General features: G+C 28.2%; 3 protein-coding genes across 3 annotated transcripts; all 3 read right to left on the bottom strand.

Moving 5' to 3' along the window:
• Positions 1-4,201: 4,201 nt before the first annotated feature.
• LOC114188877 (putative pectate lyase 2) lies at positions 4,202-6,042 on the bottom strand. Its single transcript, XM_028077535.1, has 4 exons — positions 5,306-6,042; positions 5,121-5,224; positions 4,900-5,038; positions 4,202-4,795 (listed from the first exon to the last, which is right to left on the bottom strand). The coding sequence occupies exons 1-4, from the start codon at positions 6,038-6,040 to the stop codon at positions 4,577-4,579; spliced, it is 1,197 nt and encodes a 398-aa protein (XP_027933336.1). The 5' UTR covers positions 6,041-6,042; the 3' UTR covers positions 4,202-4,576.
• Positions 6,043-8,444: 2,402 nt separating this feature from the next.
• Positions 8,445-11,662, bottom strand: LOC114186862 (pre-mRNA cleavage factor Im 25 kDa subunit 2). The gene is made up of 7 exons (XM_028074905.1): positions 11,311-11,662; positions 11,024-11,069; positions 9,929-10,022; positions 9,756-9,829; positions 9,588-9,674; positions 9,377-9,487; positions 8,445-9,052 (listed from the first exon to the last, which is right to left on the bottom strand). Exons 1-7 carry the CDS (start codon positions 11,427-11,429, stop codon positions 8,981-8,983), a joined length of 603 nt encoding a protein of 200 aa, XP_027930706.1. The 5' UTR covers positions 11,430-11,662; the 3' UTR covers positions 8,445-8,980.
• Positions 11,663-14,506: 2,844 nt separating this feature from the next.
• Positions 14,507-15,155, bottom strand: LOC114189187 (stigma-specific STIG1-like protein 1). The gene has a single exon (XM_028077893.1). It carries the CDS (start codon positions 15,139-15,141, stop codon positions 14,680-14,682), a length of 462 nt encoding a protein of 153 aa, XP_027933694.1. The 5' UTR covers positions 15,142-15,155; the 3' UTR covers positions 14,507-14,679.
• Between the last annotated feature and the right edge of the window lie 2,256 nt (positions 15,156-17,411).

Genomic DNA, 17,411 nt, shown 5'->3' with positions numbered 1-17,411 from the left:
TGTAAATGCGTAGCTAATGTCGCATGCTTTAAAATTTATTGTACACTGATTAAATTTCTGGATTATAGTACCAAATTATTTAGTCTTTGACTTTCACATACATGATTCAATTTAGTATATCTTAATGAGATTGGTAGTTTAGTTCGACCACTAACATTATAGAACTTTTTTCTCTCTAAAAAAAATTGTAAAACTAACTAGTTTAGTTCCTAATTTGGTCATAATTAATTATTAATTGGGTTTTGAATTTGACAATTTTCGCAACTGAAATCATGTCAAAAATGACTAACAAAAATGAGATTTGAGAAGAAAAAAAACAAAATGTAAAGTTATTACCATAGTTTATTTTGAGAAAACTATGAAAAAACAAAAATTATAAAGATAAGTACAAGATCTACAAAATGGGATTTTGGTTTCGAGAGTAGTCTATTATACGTGAGGAAAGTATTAACACTCCAAATCCACATTGTTCATCCTAAAACAGTACCTTTAATTAAAGGTGCATAAAGATTTAGTTGTATAAAATGTTATTTTCTGCAAAAATAATAATAAAAGAATGTAAAAAAGAAAAAATAATTATTTTTTTGGTCTTTTGATAAACCTCCTTCCTTCCCGGTATCTCTATTCACAATGGAAAATCAGAGATTACGTAGTTCTAAATAAAAAAAAAGATTTGAACAACTATTTGAAAATTGATTTGATTTTTTGGAAGTGAACCTAACTAGGATTGACTTTACTCCTAACTTATCTTCATTCATAGTGAAAAATCAAAAATCAGTGCAATTCTTATAAAAACCTTTTTTATATTTTTATGGACTTAATTTTTAATTCTAAAAACCTTTTTCATATTTTAATTTTCTTAAATTATTTATTATATTTTTTAGTATTAAAACATTATTATTTTTAATTATCATTTTCAATTTTTTTATGTGGGTGTGCAAAGAAGTAAAGTTAAATTAAAAGGAAGACAAAGATGGAATAAAAACAATGAGGAGTGCAGAGTTAATAAAACGCATGGTGTAACGAATAATTAATGTGCAGTGAGTGTACTATTAGCGGGAGAGTGGTGACTGAGGAGAATGATGAAGATTGGAGAATAGTATTGTACCTCTAGACGTGATGGGAAGTGTTAATCCAACATGTGAACTTAAAACAAAATACAAGAAGTAACAAACAGACCAATAATTCAATACATTATAATGAGAAACTTACTTGCAGCGGAACTTGCTCAAGAACCCACGTCACTAACAATCTTCCCCTCCTATTCGTGTTAAAGTGAAAAGAATGACAGAATAATATTAAAAATTATGATTGAAAAAGAAAAAAGTATAAAAAATGGTCTCTCATCCTGTAGCTTGATGGGTTTATATACACAATATTATAAATCAAATGTAATATGTAAACTATAAAAGACAAGAATTGGTATTAATAACCATAAGTGATATTGTAATATTTATTTTAATCATTAACAAATCAAAAATGACAGAATAATATTAAGAATTATGATTGGAAAAGAAAAAAAGTATCAAAAATGTCCTCTCATTCCCAGCTTGATGGGTTTATATACACAATATTATAAATCAAATGCAATATGTAAACTATAAAAGGCAAGAATTGGTATTAATAACCATAAATAATATTATAATATTGATTCTAATCATTAACAAATCAAAGCACAAAATCAATCACCATTCAATAATATTGATTTTAATTCTAAGAAAATATATTGCTTCTAATTATCAGAATTCTAATTATTAGATTCATATCACGGTCTCTTCTATATAAAACAGGGTAACAAGATGATAGAAAAAATAAATAGTGGGTAAAAATAGCATAAATGTGATAACAAAGCAAAGGGTAGTGGATACAAATTTGGGCTAAAAATAAATATCAAGATATAAAAGTAAAATATAAATGGAAGATCGGAGATGTTAAAAAAGGAGTAGACTTAATCACACAAAAACTTTTTTTTCCTTTATTTATTTTCTATTTATTATTATTTATTTATTTTATTTATATTTTTTTAAAGAAATTTTTATTAAATCGAACGGAAGTGAATGTTGACAATAATACAATTAAAATAGGGAGCAATGCAAATTCAATGATGATAAAGCACAATCACGTTTATATATTAAGGTTAAAAATTATTTTCATCTCTATTTATTAAAAAGAAATATATTTTATTTTTAAGTTAAATTATATAATACTTTGTCCCTCAAAAGTTATTAAAAATATTATTTCAATGGACAATGTGTAAAGTGTTTTTTTTTCATAATAAATAGGGTTTTATAATCTATAACAATATATAAAAGATATTTTTTTGTCTATATTTCGTTATTTCAGTTTTACTCTTAATTCTTACTTTAAAAATTAATTATTTTATAAATAGTTTAATTTTAATTATTATTTTAAAAATATTTTTTGTCTTTAACCGTTATTTTAAAAAAAAAATTTATATATTTTTTATTTTTCTAATTTTATATTTAACAACTAATTGTATATCTTTTATTAATTTCAATTTATGAAAATTAAAAATTAGAACATACATGTACAACAACACCTATATGTCCCTTAATAGATTATAATATTTATTGTAAAAGATGTTCTACATATCTTCTCTTTGAGACAAAATACTTTATAATTTAAGATATGATAAAGCACATTTTTTTATAATAATTTAAGAAAAAAAATATTTAATCCATATATTTTTACTTCATGAAACAATTATATATTATGTATTCAGAGACTTTTTTAAACCAAGACTATTTCCTCAAAAATAAATAAATAAATAAATATTATAAATTAGATTGTTCAACAATAGGTGTAAGTTATGGTAAAACTCTAGCATCCATATTCAAATTTTTGTGAACAAAAATAGAGAGGTGTATATTAATTAAGATTTAGATTGATATATAATAGCATCATTAAAAGTAACACGTTTACATAAAAAATAACAAATAATATGGATTAGAAAAAATAAATATAATATACGGTACTTTAAAGTTGACTCTAATCCTCTTTTTTAATAATTTAAATGGTTTTTCTCTAGGTTGGTTCTATTATTTATTTGAGCTAGACACTTATTGGTTCACTTATTTTTTTATCTGATAGGTCAGTTGGATTCAATTTCCAGATTATTAATACAAGCTAGGAAGTTATAATTAACGTGTAACCTAAAAAGAAAAAGAACAATAAATTGATCCAACACTTATATATCATTATTGAGAACCCCTTCTATCTTCTTGGTTATTTAATCTGTTTTGTTATGCTCAATTTATTTGTTTGGACGAGTATCTTAATAAAATGAGTTTCTTCATAAATTAAAATTAATTTATACATAACGATATAAAAATTCTCTCATTTAAATTATATAATTTTTCACAATTTATATTATTAATTATGTAGACTCAAATTTTAACTTATAAGAAATTCATTTCATTTTGTGCTTCTTATTTATTTGTTTAGGGAAAAGTTTTTCCGTGCCCACAATTTTAATAGTAAAATCATGCACTAGATAACAATATGTTCTTCATTTTCTCTTGTTATTGTCACTGGTTTTGATATTACAAGAGACTTCAACCAACAACAAAGAAAATTATACACTGAAAAAAATCCGCTCAAATGTCACGAAAAAGAAAATAAACAAATCGAGAATGGACTGTGGCATTTTTTTAGACAGTTATCTTGTACCACTTTTTAATTAAAGAAATAGGAAAAGAAAAACAAAGAACGGCAACACTTTCAATTTATACCAAAAGACGTGAACAAGAAAAGTCCAGGTACATGTTACGAGGGCTGTTTAAGAAAATACTTAAATTTCACAAAAATGGCCTATAATTTTTATATTAATTTACATTTAAATAAAATTAATGGACAACTTAATTAAAATAAATTTACTTTTAATAGTAGCTATATAATCATAATAATAAAAATTGTAAATAAATTTTTATTTAATAATTTTTATCAACTTAATTTTAATTTATTTATTTACCTATCCGCTTTCTAAAATCTATCAATTAGGAATTATGGTTTCAATATATTTTTCGAAACGGCAAAAAGTTTTAATGGCTTCCACGAGCTATTAGTTTACTATATGCGGGGGATTATAGATACCACTAAATAAATTGCTGAAATTAAGACTATAATATAAAATTATTTAAATAAAGAAAGAAGTTAATTACAATAATAGAAAATGATCGAAGATGCACCATGCTAGGATTGCAACAATATTTTCACACTAATGATCGAAAATAATTGCGGCTTCCAGAGATAAAATCATAAAACAAAATATAATGATATTATCACTCACATTTTTTTATTCTCATAATTTTTCTATCCCTAAGGAAAATGATTTTTTGACAGCTAAATTTTTATAACTTCCTCTAACAACTTTAGGTGTCATCTTCCAAGTGAGTTTTTATTTTTACTTTTTCTCAATATTTCAAAAACATTTAAAAGATGACACCTCATGTTCATGTTATAAGAGAAAGTTGTCCGAAATCTAGTAATAAAAATATCATTTGGGAATTTTTTTATGAAAAGAAATAAAGAGAAGAGGTGAAAACGTTTCACCAAATTAACAAGCTTTGTCAACAACACAGTTGAGTGGCCCTGCATTGAGAGTTAACAAGGGCACCATGGATGCCTCGGTAGCTGTGAAAGTTTGAGCAGATGAATACAATGGGCTGCAACTTCCATACCCAGATGGCACAAAATAAGCACCATTTAAGAATTCATCTCCATAACTCCTCCATTTCCAATTATTCCACTTTTCACTACTTTCCCTCTTCGTAACCTGTCACCAACCCATGAACCACATTCAGTAACACAAACTCAAATGCTTAGTAATATGTTATTCACATGCTACAATATTCTGTGAGAAGTGCTTTTCTTAGTTACCTCTTTTGCAGCAGAATCATCTGAAGCCATAAAATAGTTGCATTCACTGAAAATGGTAGGGTCGGCACTGCCACCGATGGCATACATCACCCACTCGTCATAACGGTTGTTCACCACATGAGCATAACCAAATCTCACCCTGCATGCATTTCATCATCCAAATAAGTAAGTGAAAAAAAAAAAAAATCACTGATCACTGTATTTCAAACCACTGTTTTTACCTTGGCATTCTTTCTATTAAGTCACTGGCAAAGTGGTTAAAAGCTACTGTTACTTTCATCACTTTATCCGCGCTGTATTCATCGCTGTGCCCTAGCAGCATCACCTGCAAGGAGTGCATAGAACCCAACAATGAGATACAAATTATACAAGTTTCTATCAAGTGAAAAAACCCTATTTTTTTTACTTTGTCGTGGTGGGTGAAGTAGTTGTTAGAGATGGTGATTGCAGTTGAGGCATGAATAACATCAATGAGACCATCGGTGCAACGAGCCAAAAAGCAATGGTCAATCCAAACATTGGAGGAGGCAAATATGCTAATGGCATCTCCATCAGAGCCTTCACGATACCCAACATGTTCAGGGGTGCTCCTAACCATGCCACCATCACCAGGTTTACAATCATGAATGCTAATTCCATGTATGATCACATGGCTAACACCTTGTATCGTAATGCAAGCCCCGTTTGCGATCTCCACTTTGGCTCCTCTCCCATCAATGCTCTTGTAGCTATTCACCATGAGCTCGTTCTTCAGCGTGATAACCATGTCCTTGCCGAAAGTTATCCAAAGGGGTTCTGTTTGGATTGCACCATAACGAAGTGTGCCAGGTTTTGGGTCTACAGGGTCATCAGAAGGGTCAGTGACTTCATATACATCACCAAACTTTCCTCCTATGGCATCTTTGCCAAAGCCAATTGCACAATCCGCCAAGGATTGGCGATTAGAAGCCCAATTTGTTTTGGCTCTCCAACATGAATCAATTGTGTTCATCACAACATTCTTAGGGCTACTCTCAGTGATATAACTTGGAATAGGAGAGAGGGCATTGAACTCCTTTGTTGAATCTCTGTTATTGAGTGGTGAAGCTAAGGTGGGTAGAGAGCATGCTGAGAGCACTATGAGAATGGTTAAGGTGGCCATAGCTTGAGAATTTGATCGCCAGAAAAGGATGGTGGAGCTATATATATATATATATATATATATATATATATATATATATATATATATATATATATATATATATGGTGGAGCTATATATATATATATATATATATATATATATATATTAAGAAGGTGGTGCACACGATTTGAAGAAGGGCATGCATGGTGTGAATTGCTTGAGTTGAGAGTTATTCGTGAGGAATTGATTAGTGTAGATTTAGCCAACAAAGACGTGGGTCGGTTGACTATATGATTGCAATCTATGGCTATATAACTGCGAACAGTGACCAGATTTATAAACACATTCATGAATGTTGTGTATCTATGAATGTAGAATCAAAATTACCAATTCAACGGATGGGGTTATATTGGAAATATAATTAGTTAGTGGTGGACTGTGTTTAATCAAACATGCTCACCATATACACACAATAATTGAATAAACAAGATACATTACAGATTAACATATCCTTGTGTCAAGATCAAATGAAGGTGTCAATCTTAGTAAAGAGATTTTTTATTTACTTTTGACAACAAATAATTTTAATCATATAAACAGTCTTTCATGTGTATTGAATATTTTGACATTATTATCTTATCAATCATCTCTTAAGTTCTTAAGGAGGGGTATAACCGGAGAGATACAAATATCAATGAGAACTGAGTCTAACCATTGTTAGGTTTCTAAAAGAGGGGTATCACTGGGGACATCTCAATCCAAAACCTTAAGGTAATGTGTTTATGGGTCTTTATTTTTATATAGTGTTCTACTTTCTCAATTCTGGTCAATGTGAGACTTAGACTCACACTTGGATTCTTAACATCATCTTCATTAAATTCTAAATGAATTAAATATTTATAATAATTTAATCTTATGTAAAATTCATTTATAATTAGAAAACTATTTTCAACATTGAAATAATATTAATAACATTAATTAACATCTAATATATTGTTGTTAAAATGACGTACCGAAATAAGTATTCTGTCTCCCGTCGAGAACTATACTAAACACTGGATTATATTAAATTCATTATAAAAATTATACTTTAAACATTTTTACAGTTTTTTATGAATATTTTAGTTTAATGATTCGATAGTTGTGATTTAACATTTGGGAACTTGTTACAAGACTCCGATTAGAAGTAATTATATTTTTTTCTATTTTATAAGACTCACTCAATAATATCTCTTGTAGTAATTACTTTTTTTAAAATATCTTTAATTATGAGATATATTTCAATAAATAGTAAATTAGATACATTTATGTGTGAAAGTGCAACTTGTTTTCTGTAAAATTTATTTGTGGGAAAATCGTGTTAACAATTCCTATACACAGTCACCAAATATGACAAACTTCAACAATTGGATTGATGAAATTAGCATTTTATAAAAATAATTGTTAAAAATTTATAATTTGACGAAGATTTACATTTGGTTTAAACAGATCCTAACTCTATATATTATATTAATGGTAAAAATAAAGTAAAAACTGATAATAATATTTAAAAATGAATAAAATGTGTCTCGTTAATATTATAAGTATTTTTTGGGTAAAAATGTATAATTAAGAAAATTAAATGTTAGTGACTAAGCTAATTAAAATATTACTATGATAGTTTGAAATCGTTGTTGATACCATGCTTTCTTTGCGAGGATAATTATTTAATAGAGAATGGCATTTGATCCTTACACTGAAGAAAAGAAAAAAGAAAAAAAAACTCGTCAAGACAAACCATTTGTCACTTCTAGCTGATGAATGTATAAATTATGGTTATAATGTCAAAATGCTAAGATGTGTTTCACCTCCTTGAATCATTTCCTCGAGTATGTTGAATCATTTCGTCGAGTATGGCACAATATTTTGCAAGAGCCGAATGTTAAAAAAAATTGTGAAACTATCATTTTCCATGTTTTATACAAATCATGTTTGATTGTTTCTTCAAGAGTTTCGACATGCATAAGCCTGTCAAGAAGTGATGCTGATACCCTTTAAATTAGTATGTTAAACTCGCATTTGCTTTCATTGAGAGTAATTCAAGCAATCCAGTCCCTAAAGTTCGAATACATTAACCTATACCACTCATTAAAATCAGATAGATGAATAAAATAAAATATTTCATTTTAGGAATTTCATTTAAACACTAAAAAATAAAATAAAATTGAAGAATAGAAAATTATCACATCCAATCCATGGCCATATGCAATTACAACCCTTTTCAAAGCACTACTATTATGTACATTGTCATTCGGAATGCTTCCTTCCACCTCCAATACTATTTTCTATTTTCGGTCTTATTCACGTTTTCTCATTATTATCAATAGAAGAATAAATCACACCAGGCCCTTGGACTTTATATTGGTGAAGGAAACTATAAGGACGAAAATAAACTCTATCAATATTTGAATCAAGTGCTACTTCACCTTCACAAGCAGCAACTTCGGAAATAGGATATGCTAAAACTGTCTATAATATGTCAAATAAGCATTTAAATTTTAGTCATTGTTGTTGTATACATTTTGCCTGCTGGATCATATTTGAATTTCAAATGCATACTTTTTGTCATTCAATGCCTTTCACCAGAAAAACTTGCAACGAAAACCAATGCCCCTTTGCCCTCCGATATTGGCAACCTGAGGAGGGCAGAAGCAACAGACATGAACTGAAGGGCACTTCTTTATCACCTTGATTTCTACTGGGGTATCAGGTATATAACCTACAAGTTGAATACTTAATTCCATGTTTTCGGTTGATGGTTGATAATCGAGATCTACCCATAGTGCAAGGAATAAATACACAGACAAAGCATGTCACGAAATAACTACTCTACTCAGAAACTCAGTTCTCTGGCCAGTCTACGCAACAATGATAATGCCAGTCCTAGTTACGGAAATAAAAATGAGACTAGTAATTTACGTTCAATTAGTGATCATTTTAAACTGGAATCTGGATAGCTGCTGAGGAATGGTCGATATAACTGGACCGTATCTCTGCAAACAAATGAGACACAAAATTCATAAGACACGGAAAAAAGTATAACATATTTTTACTGACAAGCATACCTATTTTGATAAGTTTAAATATTAATACTATGATGATACATCTGTAGATGATAACTTCTAACACAAGCCCAAAAAAATGAAACATCTAAAGATGGATTCCGTAATCTCCCAAATCAATTGAAAGCATTCCCTTACTTGAAATAGTTTCAGTTATTATACGTGGTTTTCCATTGGACAACCAATGAGAACGAAGAATTCTTATAAAGAGTTCACTCAACAATCCAGTAACGGAAAAGAACAATATTACCATACCTGAACATTGTCATAGAGTTCAAACAATGGAACAGCTAGTAGTTTTAAATTTTTGGGCACTGCAAAGTATTCCCTTTCAGATAAGTGAACAAGGAAAAGTTTTTTGCATTCCTGCATACAAGATATTCAATGGTATTATTGTAAGCACGGACCAACTAACCAAGGGAACCAGAAACCCAATGGATTCGATGTCATTCTTTCCCAAAATTACCTTGGGTTTTGTGATATGAGGAGGGCAGTATGGATACATTATGGTTTCAAAATTTGGCCTCCACCAGATCGCAACACACTCACCTATCTGCAGTTTTCAAGATTGTCACAGAATGGCAAATTTAACATGGCTCTCCAGAGTACATGAGTAAAAAGTAAATAATAATACCTGCCAGTCAGGCACAAGAGCTGGTGAATTAGCACCAAGCTTGCTAGTCAACTTTCTCTTCAAGCCCTCAATTTCTGTAAACAGCATTAAATAACCCCAAAAACAAGTCAATAAGCATAATCACAGGCTTCTATTTTCAAACTACCCAGTTCGTGATACAGAAGAAAGCTTACCATTCTCTCCTGGTTTGAGACGACCACCCGGGAGTTTGCAAAATGTGTTTCCAATTTGCAGAAGAAGTATATGTGGATGATTATGTTCTTGAACCTGCAACATTGAAGTCATAAAGATGAGATTAGGACAAACACGACCTTAAAGGAAATTAGATGAAACTATTTTCTTATGAAAGTAATGTCATAGATAAGAGAATTAACAAGAACCCAGTGGGAAACCATATTATAGAAATAAGTAATTGAAATAGTAAAAATCTAAGTGTCGATGATGTGTTCAAAGCAGAATTAATCAGCTGTACGTAAAGGATCCTAGATCAATTTTGTCTCCACCTAGATGACCCATTTTGGTTGAGCCAAAGTTCCAAACAGGGGATGGTCTGGTACATGAAGCTCCAATAATGAGGGGTTGGGGAAAATCAAATATGTACACAACTTCATCTTCGTGGCCAGAGAGGATGTCCCCATGATAAGACCTAATGACTACCGGGTCAAATAGAGAAACACTTAAATGCAATTTTATAGATCTATAGTCAACTAGTTTCGAATGTTCAACTATATTAAAGTTGTTGCACTGGGGAAACAGATTATATAACAGTGGAACATCTCTTCAATTTAGATAATTACACAATCAAATATTGACATACTAATATCATAATTTCCCGAGTTATTGAAATCAATTAACACTTCACAAGTATAACTCAAATCCCTACCGACATTAGTCCCAACAAGAGAAGTTTGTAAAAAGATCACAATATCTATATTGTCCTGTACCTACTGCACAACCCATCTAAAATCAAAACCCCTAAAACCTGGTAGATGATGACACCATATTTCATACACTGTTTTTCATGTTTATAGAAATAATTTTGTGACCAACCATAGATTTATCATTGCTTTCAACTTGGCTCCTATACTAATCTCATGGGGTCATAATAACAACAGATTATCAGAAGAAAGCAGGAAAACATTGTACAAATATGATCAAAATGATTTTCTTCTCACATTATAACCAGATAAAAAGTGAGTGTCGCCACCACCTACACTGATAAAAAATTAGAAAAAGATAAAAAAAAAAACAAAAGTTAACATACATACCAGTAAAATCCCTTCCACACTGGTCCTCATTCCCTCCTTCATATAGCTGAAACAAAGGAAATAATGATATTTGAGAAGCCTTAGGGTATGCAACTAATTTGAGCAGCACATAGGACAAAGAACAGGTAATCCGAGAAGGTTTTTATCTCTTTCTATCTCCTCGGTTTTTTGAAGCAGAATAGAAGAGTAGTCAAGATTTCATATCTATGTCTACGAGAAAATTAAAGTAAAAGGGGCTGTTTAATCTAGGGTTTGCAAAAGAAGAAGAAAGGAAAGAAGATACGAACTTGACTTTCATGCGAGCAAGACGATCCGCGACGGAGGTGTCCTTCTCCATCTTCGGCTCCTTTGTGCCAAACGTGTAGCTCGACAACGGGTATGTATTCACAACTTGGGACGACACCATTTCTTCTTCTCTTTTCTTTTCGATTTGAATTGAATGGTGAGAAGACACAGATTCACGAAAAGAAAAAAAGACACGACACAGCACTTCACTAGAGTGCTTTTGAATTAGGTCTGTAATATTTTTCAGATTCGGATTTGGATGTTCTTTCTGCTCTTTTCAAGTCTCATACTGATAAATCTCAACACCGGGTCATGGGCCACTAGCCCCACGCTCTCACGTTGCCAAACACATCTTAATTAATTAATTAATTAGAGTACATTCTCATATGAAATTTTTCATGTTTTTAAGAAAATAAATTCTACCTTATGCATTATAAATATATTATTATTAAAAAAATATTTACCTCTTGTCTTGTCATCACGATAATATATAATAGAATTTTTATATTTAGTTCACACAAATCACTTTTCTATTTTAAAATTATATTTTTATTATATAGGTATAATTACTTAATCCTCTAATTTTTTTATTTAGTTCGATTTGTACTATTTTTTGTTGGTTCAATTTCGTGCTCCAATTATTTAAAGAGTTCAATTTGGTTCTTTCTGTTAAGTTGGCATGTTGTTATCATGGGAGATGGTAGTGATCAAACTTGTTTTCAATTTAGTTCTTTATTAAAATTTTTTGTTCAATTTAGTACCCTATATTTTAAAATAATTTAATTTTGTCATTTTCAATTTGAAACCAAATTAGTAAATAAACTTAATTAGAACTTCTATATACATGTTACAATAGTTTTTGTAATGTATACATCAAATCACTTCACCTAAATACACAAATTATTTTATTTTGTACATTTTTACCTTAAAATTAATTTGAATATTTAGGTGTAGTGATTTGATGTATAAATTCAAAACAATAATTTTAATATGTATATATAAATTATAATTAAACTTATTCACTAATTTAGTCTCAAATTTGAAAGGACAAAATTGTATTGTTTTAAAGAATTTGGGTACTAAGTTGAACAAAATTTTTTAATAAAGGACTAAATTGAAAACAAGTTATACCACTATCACGTGTTATGACTGTAAACTGTCACGTGACACAATAGTAACTTGACATGTGTGGCAAACTATAAATTTTTAGAAAAAAAAAAAAAAAGTAAAAAATAGTTAAAAAATTTTCACCGCTTGACACATATTCTGTATGAACACGGTATTAACTTAATGGAGATGACTAAATTGAACACTTTTAAATAATTGGGATACTAAATTGTTGAACCCTTTTAAATAATTGGAGTACTAAATTGAACCAACAAAAAATATGGAGACCAAATTGAACTAAACCAAAAAGTTAAGGTATCAAACAAGTAATATTATATATTAGTGCACATATGTGTTTACTTTATTTTTAAAATAACAATAAATTATAAAAATTCTATGATAATTATAAAAATAAATATTAGTATTTTTATGATTTTATTTATTTTGTATATAATTTTTTATTATAGATTATTATTTTAATTTTACAAAATGTCAAATAGAAAATATTAAATATAAAAAATTAAAAAGTGAAATTAATAATGTAATTATTTTAGTTTAATGTTATACAAATTTTTCCATTTTACTTTTAATTATATATTAAAATTACAACTTGATTCTAGTGACAATATGTGTTGTATGTTTAATTTTTTAAAATCCAACCAATCATTTAAATCAACATTAAACACTGTATTAAAAATTTAAGAATTTATTCAACTCATCGAAGTTAACAATATATTGAACAAATGACCATTCTGGTCGTTAAAGTTAATGAAAGTTTCTTCTGAAATACGAAAAATCCAAAATTAGGTTTCATTCTTCATCTAATATGTGGTAGTGCAACCTTTAAGTGTTTTTTTATAGTACTCAATTAACTATTGAGGTCTTTGTTGTAACTCATTATCATCGAAAGTTGTCATTTTACGTATAGCTTTCCGATTTATATTATTTATTATTGGGTCGTGTTTATTCTCTTTCACATAGTCTATAACCAATATATTTATCTAAATTTATAAAATATCAATGTTTATTTAATCACAATCTATATAAGTTGATCCGATACCAAAATATTTATCTTTACTTGTTGTACCTAACCTTATTAAAAAGAAATATGAAAACATGAGAATATAGCTTGTGCGACAATGGAACTAATAGAGCGGTTCATATAGGATTCATAATTGCAAATTTATAAGAAGTGATAATTAGAATAGGTATGAGATTATTTGTAAAACTATAAAATTTTAGAATAGTAAAAGTAAAATAATATATGGTAATTATTCAGTAACATGAAAAAATCAAGATAACATTTATGTCGACCATTTATTAATTATACCAATTAATTAACTGAAAAATTAAATAAACATCAACTCAATTAAGAAATATAATTTTACGAAGTATTCGATATATTATAAAAATTTATTAAGTATTTAATATATTATAAAAATTTATTAAGAATTTATTTTAAAAAAATTTAAATTTATGGAGGACTTGAAACTTAATTAAATATATTTTATTATATTTTATATTTTTTTAGTATAATTATTTACTAATATTTTTGAATACTAAAAGATTATTAATAATATTTAAATAATTTAGATATATAATTTATTTGTTTATCAAATGTAAGTTGATATTATTAAAGATCTTACTGAAAGGATCAATTCTAAAGTCTCATTTCTTTAATTAAACTATTGAAAAGACAAAACACCTAAAGAAATCACTTGTTTTAAAATAATGAAAATCGTTTATAACAATTTTATTTATACTAAAAAATTTTAATATTAAAATAATTAAGTTTCAGTATTTTTAAACTAGTATCACTTTTAAAATACCATTTTCTAAAATTTTATGAGTTAGATTAAACTCGTTTGTTTTTAACTTAATAAAAAGTCTATGGTCCATTTTTAACCCAATAAGCTCAAAGCTAATCTGCGAATAGAGTTGACCCATAATATATAAAAATTCTTTGTATTACTTAATAATCAAATTCTCAAAACGTGTATAAGAGTTAGACTACTCTTTTACTCAAGATTGCTATCAAATTAATTAAATTTATTCAACAAGAACAAATGAAAAAAATCATAGTTACACATAACAGCAAATCATCTATATAATCCTAAAATGATCTCTTTTGGTCCGTTTATTGAGTCACATACAAATAATAGATTATATTTTTTGAACCATTAATCTTTCGTACTCTACCAAATAATCAAAACTAATTAATTGAATATTGTCCTTCATTCGAAGTAGATGCCCCTATGCTTCATTCACGCATAGCTACACAAACCAAAAACGCAGAAATCCCCTTTGGTGCACTTGTTGCCACATTTTCCACAATGGTGCTTGTCAGACATAGGATTCACACACTTACCTTTGCAACACACTTGCGAGTACTTGCACTTTTTCCCACACATGCCACAGTTATTTCTGTCCCTCGACACATTCACACATTTCTTCTTGCAACAATCAGGTCCTTCGCTGCCCTTAGCGCGACAAACTCTCGGGTATTTATCACAAGTCATGGCCCCACGGCCATGGAGGCTTTTGGCTCCACGGAGAGAGGCTAATTCTTCACTTTCAGAAGATGGGGTAACTGAGTTTTTTGTATTGTTGTGGCTTTTGATGGTGCTGAGGAATGGTGATTCTTTTTGGTGTAGTGTTTGTGAATCAGCAGTGACCAAAGGCATTAGCATGGCCACAAGAAAGAGTATCTGAAGAAGGGACTTCATATCTGAATCAAAGGGTTTTGTTGCAGTGGAATGAAGAGTTCTTATTGGGTGGCTATATATAGAAGGAAATGGAGTCAATTCAACAACCTTAAGATAACAGTATAGTAGATTGGAAAGATTCAAACAGTGTGCAAGTGGAACGGTCTAATTCAACAGCTAGCTAACTAATGTGTGGCGAATTAACGAAATTAGATAGATTTGATTTTTTTACGTATGAAATGTGAATATGTAGCATATATGTTGTGTGTTGTTGTGCTGATCCAAGATTAACATGTGCCGTATGGAACATTTAATTGTCTGTAAGAAAGTATTAAGGAAACGCAGTCTTTCCTGAAATAAACCAGAAAAAACCGTTACAGAGGCACTGCTATGCTTTTTCTTCCTTCTGATATAAGAAAAAGAAATAAGTAAATAATAGAGAGTCAACAACCACCTTAACGTGTTTCATTTCAGATACCTTTTACTGGTTTAAAATATTTTTAAGATTACAAATTGTACTTTTGCTTTATTTTTTATTTTGTTTTAACGTCTCATGTCTATTTCAAAATATATTATTATTTTATTTTATATTGTAATAAAAATGTTGTATGATGTGGCATAAGTTAACAATAAATATAATATGAAAAATATATTGTAATTGAAAGTAAAGTAATTTATCCGTAAATAAATTTTAGGAATATTAGGAAATTTAAATCATAAATACTTTCAAAATATATTTCATAAGTAAAAAAAATGAAAATTTATATACTAATGTCGTATAAATATATACGCAAATATGTTATTTATGTTCATAATTTCACTAAATATTTTAATAATTTAACTTAACAATATTACCAACTTTAATTGGTTTTTAATTAATTTTTGTTCATGCCAAAAAAAGTCAAAAGTTAGTTCAGAAATCATTTTTTATAGATTGCTTTTTTTAAGTATATATATATATATATATATATATATATATATATATATATATATATATATATATATATATATATATATATATATATATATCATTAAATTGAATTTTACCTTTATCATCTGCTAATTGAGGAGATTCTCTGAGAAAGAAAGTCGATGTTTACAAAACAAACTTTTCCTTGGGTAAAGAAAAAAAAAACTTGTTATCCTTTTACATGAATGATAAAATATAAGCAGTAGTCAACATTTTCCAAAGACTGTTCTCTGCATGAATGACAAAGTCTTATTATGTCCCCTATTTGCATGAAAAAAATATATTAACCTTACTTTTTGAGGAAGGTACATTCCAACTAAATTAAGTCAATACTTTTAATAAAGTCTTTAATTCAGAAAAAAGTCTGAAAGTCATTCAATTTTTTTTTTATCAAACTTAATCCATTTTTAAATGAATAAAGTAACACTGTTATTAGTATTTTATCAATTTTTGTTATAATATTTTGATGTTAGATTTATTAATTTATTTAAAGGTGTAAATATGTTAGTCTACGTACAAATGTTTTTCAATGTTTGCTTAAATTACTAGTTGTGTTTTGCTGTAAAGGGCCTTCGTGGAAAAAAAGGTGTTTATATATTATTATTATTTTTGGAAAAATAAACTTAGACTTTTCTTTATTCCAAAATTATCTTTTGACTATCGGTGAACTTAAGCACCTTGATTACATATTTTTGAGTATTTTGATTAAATTCAATTTATCAGCCAAAATGTTTATTAGATTGAGTTTTTGATGTTTAGTTTATAAAAAAATAACTTGTTCTTTTTACATTATATGTTTAATTTTAATTTATTTTATGTATGTTTTATAAACAAAATTGAGAAAATCGTAATATATATAAACTGAATTTTGGACATTTTCTCTAAAGAAAGCACTAACTTTTCACTTTTGCATCACCTTTTAAGTTTGAATTTTGATTTAGTAATTTTAAATGTATTATTTAATCACAATATGTGCAACATCATTATTAGGCTATATTAAACTAATTTGGTAAAAAAATTATAAAATAAAATTACTTTAAAGTCAACTCATTTTGAATTGGTTCATTCGCTTTTGATTTAACAGAAAAATGATTTATATCAGTCCACTCAAATTTATTTTAATTGAGTGGTCAAGGTAAATTTCTATTCAAGTTAGCACTGTTATTAATTTTGTGTTTACTAGAGTTATTATATTTACTATATCCAAATATTAGTTTGTTGGGTAATAGCATCACAATTTATCTTGACCAAAAAGATGTTTACCGATTGAGAAAAAACTTTGAAGTCTTCATGAATATTACTTGATAAAATGTTGTTACAA

The sequence above is a fragment of the Vigna unguiculata genome, chromosome 6 (assembly GCF_004118075.2).
Source record: "Vigna unguiculata cultivar IT97K-499-35 chromosome 6, ASM411807v1, whole genome shotgun sequence".
NCBI classification, from domain to species: Eukaryota; Viridiplantae; Streptophyta; class Magnoliopsida; order Fabales; family Fabaceae; genus Vigna; species Vigna unguiculata.
This window is presented reverse-complemented; position numbering and strand designations above follow the sequence as displayed.

Bases quoted from the DNA above. Each gene is read 5' to 3' on its own strand.
- LOC114188877 (XM_028077535.1), bottom strand. From the start codon at position 6,040: ATGGCCACCTTAACCATTCTCATAGTGCTCTCAGCATGCTCTCTACCC. The intron at 5,225-5,305 runs GTAAAAAAAATA...CACTCCTTGCAG, and splicing joins ACTTCACCCACCACGACAAA to GTGATGCTGCTAGGGCACAG. The intron at 4,796-4,899 runs GTAACTAAGAAA...GGTTGGTGACAG, and splicing joins ATGATTCTGCTGCAAAAGAG to GTTACGAAGAGGGAAAGTAG.
- LOC114186862 (XM_028074905.1), bottom strand. From the start codon at position 11,429: ATGGTGTCGTCCCAAGTTGTGAATACATACCCGTTGTCGAGCTACACG. The intron at 9,830-9,928 runs GTAAGCTTTCTT...TGCTGTTTACAG, and splicing joins TCTCAAACCAGGAGAGAATG to AAATTGAGGGCTTGAAGAGA. The intron at 9,488-9,587 runs GTAATTTTGGGA...TCTTGTATGCAG, and splicing joins CTCATATCACAAAACCCAAG to GAATGCAAAAAACTTTTCCT.
- LOC114189187 (XM_028077893.1), bottom strand. From the start codon at position 15,141: ATGAAGTCCCTTCTTCAGATACTCTTTCTTGTGGCCATGCTAATGCCT.